The 9,693-nt window shown below is 57.9% G+C and overlaps 1 protein-coding gene across 1 annotated transcript; it reads right to left on the reverse strand.

The window, feature by feature from the left end:
• Positions 1–2,724: 2,724 nt before the first annotated feature.
• FZD9 (frizzled class receptor 9) lies at positions 2,725–5,075 on the reverse strand. Its single transcript, XM_045819525.1, has one exon. The coding sequence runs from the start codon at positions 4,836–4,838 to the stop codon at positions 3,063–3,065; it is 1,776 nt and encodes a 591-aa protein (XP_045675481.1). The 5' UTR covers positions 4,839–5,075; the 3' UTR covers positions 2,725–3,062.
• Positions 5,076–9,693: the final 4,618 nt, after the last annotated feature.

Genomic DNA, 9,693 nt, shown 5'->3' on the forward strand with positions numbered 1-9,693 from the left:
CTTAGGCCACACTAGGCCAGTGCCTGTGGGGCCATGTGACTTCACCCAGAGTCTGTATCCTGGTCCTGTCCAGCTTCTCAGCCCCACTCCTCCCTGCTCCTCCAGTGGTGTGGCCACGGGAGAGCCACCTGATTTTGGTTGACTACTGCAAACAGAGATGAGAGCTTTTGAAGACAGATCTGAATCATCACTTCTGGGAACCAGCGAAGACCTCTCCCTCGTCCTGCTCTTTATCAGGAGACGCACTGCAGGGGTGGCGGTGAGGTGGTGTCTGGATTCCAAAGCCGCCACTTGGGCAGTGGTTGTCTACAACTTGCCAGGGAACCAGGGTCTCCTTAGCAGGGGTGAGAAAACTCAAGGTAGAGAAGTTTGCTCTTGCTACTGCTTCCATTACTACCCCTGCCCAGGGCCTTCAGGCCTTTCTACACCCAGGATTGCCCCAGAATCCTGGAGCTTTTTCTTTCAGGGTGGGACTGATAGCAGCTACTGACACCCTGGGGCCTCACCTCAACCTGACCTCAGTCAAGACTCCTGCGAACTTTGAATTGTTTCCGGGGAACTAATACCGATTGAGAAGTTCGCTTAATTCAGGCCTTCCCACGTATGAGTTCTGACTGTGGACATGTGCATACCCACAAGCTGTGCGGCCCGGAGGCCCACCTGCTGAGCCACCAGGACCACTGAGGGCAGGGGCCGGAGGCACATAATGTGCAGGCTAGCAGGTGTTGGTTTCTGAGGCATTTGGGGAGCTCTGGAATTACTTTCCTAGGGGTGGGGGGAGATTCTGCTTTGGGAGGGGCTTCTCTGGACAAAACCACCCCAGGTTACAAGGTCTGTAGTTGCCCCCCCGGGAGGTGGCGGTGGTGGCGGAAGTCATACAAGCTCTGGAGGCTGCAGACAACCTGGTTCTCTGCCCTGGAACCCGCCAAGTCCTCCACTTGCCACTGTCTGTGAAGTGGGGAGAGGAGGACCAAGTTGAGGACCTTGGTAAAAGGCCTTCAATGAGTGTTTCCTTCTTCCTTTTCCTCTAGGGTTTGGGACATTTCCATAGTGGCTTCCAGTGCTGAGAAGCCTTGGCTGGCAAGGTCCACGCTCCCTCCCAAGTGAACCATCTCAGCCTTAAAGCAGACCAGGCCCTATTGCACTTCCCCCACAACCCCCACCCCCTCCTAGTTCTGGAAGCCAGTCTGGTTTCTGCTGAGTGGGGCATAGCCAAGGACCACCCCTCCCTTGTCCAACGATGGGCAAGGAATAGGGTGAACTGGTGCCACAATAATGCTAACCCTCCGCCAGGACACACTTGCCTTTCTCTTCTCACCTCCTGAATCCTCTCCTTTTGCTCTAGCTGGCCCTGTCCTATACAGGCCCCTAGCGCTTCAGCTCCACTCCCCGCAGACCTGGCCTATCAGCCCAGCTGGGTGCAGCCACTGCCCCTCCCACTCTGACCTTGGGGCCCCTGTTACCTTTAATAAGCTCATCTTGTCTCACTCAAGGACACCTACCTCATAGGGAGAGTTACAAGGTGTTCCGGTCACTTGGCTGCATTGGTCAAAGAAGGCACGGGGACCTGCTGTGTACTCCGTTAGAAGGGGGAGATTGCACAGGGAGGGGGCCACATGTAGGACATGCAGAAGCAAAGGCACCAGGATTGCAAAATTCCCCCAACAGCCAGTACTGTGTCTTGTGATGAGGGACAGCCTCAAACCCCTCTCAACTGATGGAGCTAGCTGTCTCTGAGACACTGACATGACTGTTTTTGTTTTGTTTCTTTCTTGTCCTTTGAGATGTGTGGTTGGACCTTCACTTTGCTGGAGTCACAGTGGCTAAAACTGAGGCCAAGATAGGGCCCTGGATTCTGACCCCAAGCTGATGGGGGTCCCTGGGACCTGGCACACAGAAACACACGGATCTTTTCCTATCCTTCAGCACAGGAATTTGCAAGATGCCCCAGGGATCCATACATACTCCCCTGTCACATTTCTCATTGCTGCTCCCAGCACCTCAAATTTTTCCACAGCCCCTTAGGAGCTGGGGACCCAATACCCAGTGTACTCAGGGGATCCCATCTCTAAGCCTATGTCTGCTCCCAAGATGCCCAGATACCAGTCCAGGCACATCTCTACTCCATAGAGAGACGGGTGGGGTGGGATGCTCTGACTAGGGTCCCAGTGAGTGACACGGGTGCACTGATGATGGTCAGAGTCTAACCTCAGGCCCCAGGGAGAAGACAGCAGGCTGGGCTACAAGAGGCAGTAGGAGCAGGTCCTGAACCTCTGAGAGAACTTTGAGAGGCTGATGCCCTCATTTTCTACACAAACGAGGAAAGCAGAGTCTGAGAAAAGAAAGACTTACCCACAGCCCTGAACAGGCTAGACTCTTCAGGGCCAGAGGTGAGAGTGGCATCCCAGGGGGCTCCCTGCACATCCAGGCAGGCATCCCAGTCTCACTTTGGGAAGCAGGAGCCCAGGCCTCAGAGGCAGGCAAGCGGGTTGCCAAAAGGAGCAAAGACAGGCAAAAGGGAAACACACACAAAATCTGGGACTCCAGCAAAACACAGCTGTTCCATGGGGCACGTTCTCCTGACTGGTGGGGAGCCAGAGCTCAGGGGCAGGGGCATGAACCCCGCACCCACCCCAGCTCTGCTCACCAGGGAGACTCCTGCAGAGCACCCACCCTCCTACCTTCCCCCTTCCCAGGCCAGAGAGGACTCGGGGTGCCACAAGGGGGTTTATTCCAGTCACAGCTTCCAGAGAAACTCAACAATAAATTACATCATTAAATAAACTCCCGCCTGGACCATGCCCCCTTCTGCCCCCTTTCCACATGCTCCCCCAGGAGGCCGTGGAGACTCAGCCAGGCCCACCCCCTGCACTAGGCCATAGGGGAGTGAGCCTCACCAGGACCTCACATTTGAGGGCTGAAAGAGAGTCTCCCCTCCCTGGTCCTTGGCCCCCTTGCACTCACTTGCCTGACCTTGACAGCTGGGCAGCTGCTAGTCAGCTGTCTCCTCCGGAGGGGGTGTGTAGGAGGGGGCAACAGCCGCCCTGCGCAGGCCTGTGTACCTAGAGGTGTGTGGGGTTCTCCAAAGAGGGGTCCGTCTTAGTCATGTGCAAGACCACAGTGGGGGCCTTATAGTGGCAGTGAGTGCCACGGCCATAGCCCCCCGGGGCTCGGCAGGCCTTTGCACGGGCCCGGCCAGCTGCCATCTTACGGTGGCATAGGCTCTGCCAGGTCTGGAAAGTCTTGGAGCTCCATACCCAGACACCGCTGGTGATGCCCACCACCAGCGACATGAAGATTTTGAGCATAAAGACAGCCACAGTGGGCACTGAGCCCCCTTGCAGCGAGCAGTCCCTCCGGCCGCCAGGCATGCTGGCTGGGGAACACGGCTGCTCTGTAGCCCGAAGGCGCCAGAAGTCCATGTTGAGGCGTTCATAGACGTAGCACACAATGACGCATGTGGCTGGCACTGTGTAGAGGATGGAGAAAACCCCGATCTTCACCATGAGCTTCTCCAGCTTCTCTGTGTTGGTTCCGCCTGTCTTCATGATCTTGCGGATGTGGAAGAGGGCCACGAAGCCAGTCAGGAGGAAGCTGGTGCCGAGCACCAAGTAGCAGGAGAGGGGCACCAGCACGAAGCCTGTGAGTGCAGCCGCGTCCATGCTGGCCACGTAGCAGAGCCCAGTCAGCTCGTCCCCCGCCACCTTGCGCAGAGTCAGGATAATGATGGTCTTGAGGGCTGGCAGGCCCCAGGCTGCCATGTGGAAGTAGCTGCCGTGGGCCTCAATGGCCTCATGGCCCCATTTCTTGCCGGCTGCCAGGAACCAGGTGAGTGTCAGCACAACCCACCACAGGGAGCTGGCCATGCCGAAGTAGTAGAGCAGCAAAAAGACGAGGGTGCAGCCCGTGTTCTCTAAACCCTCCTGGATCACGTAAAGCGCACCCGCCTCCTGGTCACAGGCTACGCTCTGGGCGCCGGCCACTGCACGGATGAGGAAGGCCAGAGAGTAGACATTGTAGCACATGGAGAGGAAAATGATGGGTCGCTCCGGGTACTGGAAACGGTGAGGCTCCAGCAGGAAGGTGAGTACGGTGAAGGCCGTGGAGAAGAAACACAGCGCTGACCACACGGCCATCCAGACGAGCGCGAAGTCTTTGTCACGCCGCGACCAGAACACCTCGACACCCGGCCCGCAGCGCGGCGCGCAGGAGCGGCTCTTCTCTACGTACTGGAACTTCTCCGGGTTCTCGCAGGTGCCGCCGCCGCCCAGGCCCGGGGCTGCGTCTCCGGGGGGCCGCGCGGGCCGCGGCGCCACAGGCAGCATGCCCAGGCCCTTGTGGGGTTCGGCGGGGCCGGCCGTGGCGTTCTCGGGTGCCTCCATGCAAAGCGCGTGGGGGTCGTTGCGCGTGGGCAGCCTGGCACAGTCCAGTGAGTCCGGCCAGCCAAAGTTGAACTGCTCCATGATGGGCGCGCAGCGCAGCCGCGCCTGCTCGCACATGGGCCGGCAAGCGGGTATGGGCGTCGAGACCTGGTCGGTGCACATGGGCGCGTAGAGTGAGCACAGGAAGAAGCGCAGGTGGCTGTGGCACCCGTACTGCACGAGCGGCGCAAACTCGGTCAGCTCGGCGGCTGCCTCGCCTTGCGACGTGTGGCCCAGCAGGTTGGGCATACGGGTCAGGTTGTAGCCGATGCCGCGGCACATGGGGATCTCCACCGCCTGGCACGGCGGTGGCCCGCGCCCGCGCTCCGGGTCGAAGCGGCCGATCTCCAGCGCCGCCCCGCCCGCCGCCAGCAGCTGCCACAGCAGCAGCGCCCGGCGGAGCGGCGGCACGGCCATCCCGGGCTGCCCCGGCCGAAGGCGGGAGGTCGGCCCCGGCTCACTCGGGCCGCGCCGTCCGGCGCCCCCGTGCCGGCCCGCCACGTCGCGGGGCGCGGGCCATCGCCGAGCCACTCGCGTGTGTCTGGGCGCAGCTGGGCGCTCTGAGTAGCGCGCAGGAAAGCCGCCCGAGAGAGAAGAGGCGCTGAGCCGCCACCGCCGCTGCCACTCCAGCAGCCGCGGAGCTAGAGCCGGCGCCTCCTCGGGAGGCCGCCGCTACAAGCCTCGGGGTGGGGCGCCGGGTGGACAAGCCCAGGGGCGGGTCCTCCGCGTGCAGGGCCCGCCCCCGCCCGAGCTTTAAAGGCGCCGCAACCGGCAGCCACCCCCGGGCACCCCGGGGGTGCGGTCCTGTGGGGCGCGTTTTAAGTACCACATCGTCTGCTCGCTCACTCTCGTTATTCCTCTTCCCTCGCTGCCCAATCTTTCCTCGCGACAGGACAGTCAGCCGGGAGATTCCCCCTTCTCCATACTGAGTTGTCTCTTCTTGTCCCGCGTGGGAAGACCCTTTCTAATGCTTCCAAGTGTGGGGAACCGCGGCCTTGCACTCAGTGACACTTCAAGTGCTGCCTCTGCCTTTCCATAGTTACATGTGACTTTGAGTTCTCTCTAAGCCGCAGTTTTCCTTTCTGTGAATCCGCCAGTAATCCTGTAAAAATTAACAACACACTTTTTGCGCATGTGCTGCTTGTGGGTCACAATGCACACTTGACCTCATCATCTCTTCTGGGCTCTCCCTTTCCCAGAGGGGGAAACAAAAGCTCAGAGAGGAGTGACACGTCCAAGGGCACAGAGCTGTTAAGTGCTACATTTTCGATTGTCTGGTTCCAACCTCTATACATTCCCAGTGCCCCTGAGCTCCCCTCCTAGAGGTGTCCTTACCCCATCATCCAAGAGGCCCTCTAGGGCCTCAGCAGGCTCTCCAGGGTAACCCCTCAGCATCTCCGGGACTGCTTAGAAACTGCTTCCCACAGGACTCTTTAACACCCCAGTCTCCCCTCCCCCCTCCCCCTGCCCTCTGAGCTTCCTCCTGAAGGGCTTGCTCTGAGTTCTTCTCTGTCCAGGGAGTCAGCAGCTCTTTGGTGCTGTCTGCCCCACTGGCCCACAGGCCCCAGAGAGACCCATTCTCCTTCCTGTGCCTGCAGAGCCAAGGGTGGTGTACAGCGACTCCCCAGGGACATGCTCTTCTCACCCCACCACTGTCAGGGTGATACCAGATTATTCCTCCTGCTGCTTCCGTGGGCTCCACCTAATCCGCGGGCAGAGGGAGGACTGTCCTTCCCATAGCACAGATGGAACCACCAAGGCAGGGTACCCTGTAGTAACCGTGAGCCCCCTGGGATACGGCCCAGCCTGCCGGGGACAGCTAACAGTCAATGAATGAGGTGGGAGGTTGTGACCCCTTACTGCCCACCCCGCCCACCTGTACACACCCAGGTTGGGAAGGTGTTTCTGAGGGACTGGGGTTGTGGGAGCTCCTTAGGTTCCCAGAGCACCTCAGGTCGATATCTTCCACGGTTCCTGGAGAGCTCTGTGGGTGAAACCACCCAAGGGGCCGTGCTGTGGTCCAGGGCTTGCTTGGAGACTGCTGTCCCCACTCCCTTGCCTACCTTCCATCTGTCCTCACCCCCTAGGAGTACCTGGAAGGCTCAGACTCATTCAACGTGTGTGCTCAGCACAAGTCCAGTCCTCCTGGCAGCTGCTCAGGGACCCTTTATGGAAGAATGACCGAGGGGGTGACCTGCCCTGCAGGGGCTAGGAGACTGACTGAGGACCTGCAGTGAGCCAGGCATTCTACAGTGACCTTTTAAGTCTCATAAACAGTCCTAGAAGGAATTCTGTGCCCATTTTACAGATGAAAAATTGAGGCTCAGAAAACTGAAGACATTTGCCCTAGATGACAGAGCTCACAAGGGCCAGGGTTGGCATTCAGGCTCTTCCACTGCACGAAGTGGCCTGACACCACCAGAGGAAGGGCACCTGCCCAGCTGGCCCAGCTCAGCCAACACTACCCTGCTTAGAGCCTGGCGTGTGCGGGGGCTCAAGAAGAAGTGAGGGCAGTGGCTGCAGTGAGTACTCAGCCCCCCTTAGAGCCGTGCTGGAATAAGGAAGGGAAAAGGAAAGAAAGATGCTCTTTGCAGGCATACACCCAGCCTCTTGCTCTCCACGGGTACACGAGAGATCGGGCGTCTGTGCTGTGCCCGGCACACAGTACACACTCGGCTCACCTGAGCCATGGGACATGCTGCTGCAAGAAACTGAACCTCCCAAGGAGGTAACGCAGGAAAAAGGACCTGGCTTTGATCACCTGGTCCCCAAAATGCCAGTGGCAGCTTCCCACTACACAGGGTGAAGCTCTTGCTCCGGGACATGGCAGCAGAAACCCTTCAAGGCGTAAACTCCCCACCTGCCTCTTCTCACCCTGCCAAGCCCACCTCCCCTCCCAGCTCCTCCAGGGAAACAACACGTCCCTCCTCCATGCCTCCAGTCTCCCCAGCTCAGAAGACCCTTCTCAGGCTCTGGCTGGCACTGCAGCATCATCTCCTGGGGCAGCCTCTCACCTGGATGGAGCTGGAGGCTCTGCCCTGTGGGCCCAGCCCACCCACCGTCCGCCCTCGTGCACTCATGTGTCATCAGCCCTCCATCCACTCCCCTTTTCTGCTCCACACTAGCAGCCGCTCAAGGAACCGAGGGGGCGTTTTATTTTCTCTGTAACTTGCCCCAAGGAGGTGTCAGTGTGCGGGTGATAGTGGAGCATGGCCCTGCCATCTGAGCCCCTACATTCCGGTGTTAGCAGGAGGTGGGAGCTCTGGAGCTGTCCCCTCTGCTGGCAGCCAGATCGCACTGCTTCCCATTGCTAGGCCTGGCCAGGAAGCTAGGCTTTTTATGCCCCTTGCCCCCTCACTGCCCCTTTCCCCACCAGAATGGGGAGGAGTCAGGGGCCCTTCCTCTGGTAGCCATAAGGGGGAGGCCGCCCCAGGAGCTGTGGGATGCCAGGCCTGTCACCATAGCAACAGTGTCACTGCTCCTGGGAAGCCAGAAGTAGGGAGGGGGTGTGGAACAGCCCCTCCCCCATGCAGATGCTGCCTGGGAGAGAAGAGGCCTCTTGGGCCGCCTGCCCACCCATCCGGCTTTGTCACTTGATCCCCCCCTTTACAAAGGCTGAACAATGCCCAGGCACTCACTGAAAGGGAGACTATGAGGAGGACCGGAGGGGACTGCGAGGAGGGAGATTACCATCAATGCCTAGCCTCACTCCTGCCAGAACCGGGTGGGGGTAGGGAGACGAGGTGGAAGGTGGGAAGCCCCTCTCAACTCCTCCTCCTGGGGGAGATGCCTCCCCTCCTGGGGGCCCTTGGCTGTGAGCCATTTCCCTGCATATGTGGGAATGGACATCTTCCTGACCTGTGTCCCCCTCCTACCGTTTCTGTCTCCCCAGACTCCCCACTCCTGAGGCCCTTCCTACCGTATCCTCCCTGACGGAAGCCATCGCTCACCCCCACTGGACACATGCTGTCCCTTCTTTCCCCACCTCGGCCTGACATTGCCATTTACAGGACACCCCCCACCTGATGGCCATGGTGCCCACCTCTGTGCCTCGCATCCACCACACCTGTGCCTGTCTCCCCACAAGCCTCGGAGCACCTAGGTGGCTTGTCACCCGGCCTGGAAAAGGCTCTCATAAATGTTTGTTGAGTGAAAAGAATGTTGTAACGAGGAGGAGGCCATAGATCCTTCTGGAAGAAGCTGAGTGCAAGTGGGGCCAGAGGTTGGGAACAAGATGTTGGTTGGGCTCTGGGGGACAGCAGTGTCTGTGATTAAACAGGAACTAGAAGGAGGCCATCCTGCATCTCTGCCAGGGGCCCTGGACACTCCTCAGGAAGCCCTGTGGCTGGTGACAGAGGACCCAGCAGGTACAGTGACACAGCTGCTCCTAGGCAGGGACTAGGTGTGGAGTGTCACTGCAGCCTGGGCAGATAGAGGTGGGCCCTGGCACTTGTGTGCTGTGTGTGGGGGCATCAGGGGTGAGCTGAGTGTGTGTGCACACCCAAGGACACACAGTGGCCTGGTTATTTCCCTGTGTGCACGCCCCTCCCTGCCAGGGCAGGGTAAGGCTCCGGGTGGGCCTCAGGGAATGGGCCTACCTCCCTAGTTCTGACTCAGTTTCCCTCTATGGGGATGTCAAGGGCTGGACTAGACTATTCTATTCTTACTAAAGAAGTGTTTTAAAAATTCCTTCCTGGGGCTTTCACAATTTTCACAACTACTTCAACGTTAGAAATGAGCAGAGGAGTAAAATAATAATTTCTTCTCCCTCTTACAACCCCAGCCCTCAGGGGATCAGTGTGAAGAGTTCAGGCGTCTCTTTTGGTTCTTATTCTAGACGTCACATAACACTTGTGTCGTCTTTTATTTCTTTTGCTAAAATGGAATTAATCCAGTACCTTTCACACTTCATTTTTCTATCCTAATAATCTATCATGAATAGATGAATGAATATGCGATAAAAATAGGTAAAGTTTTAATGGTAGAATCTGGGTGGTGGGCATTCAGGTGTTCACTGTAAGTTTTGTTCAACTTTTCTGTCTATTTAAAATTTTCCATAATAAAATATATATATATATATATATATTTAAAAACGATTGTGAATGTCTTTCCATCTCAGTATATAGGGTCCAGCCATTCTTTTTAATAAGCAATCTGATTTTCACAGTGAGAATTTATTATAAATTATTTAGTTAATCCCCTTTGGATGACAATTAGGTGGCTTCTGCTATGATCTAGATTAGCCATGCAGATGCTTGGGCATATGTATCTG

The sequence above is a fragment of the Phyllostomus hastatus genome, unplaced genomic scaffold (assembly GCF_019186645.2).
Source record: "Phyllostomus hastatus isolate PE091 unplaced genomic scaffold, TTU_PhHast_1.1 phas_scaffold_385, whole genome shotgun sequence".
Classification (NCBI taxonomy): domain Eukaryota; kingdom Metazoa; phylum Chordata; class Mammalia; order Chiroptera; family Phyllostomidae; genus Phyllostomus; species Phyllostomus hastatus.

Excerpts from the sequence above, each read along its gene's own strand:
- FZD9 (XM_045819525.1), bottom strand. The coding sequence starts at position 4,838 with ATGGCCGTGCCGCCGCTCCGCCGGGCGCTGCTGCTGTGGCAGCTGCTG.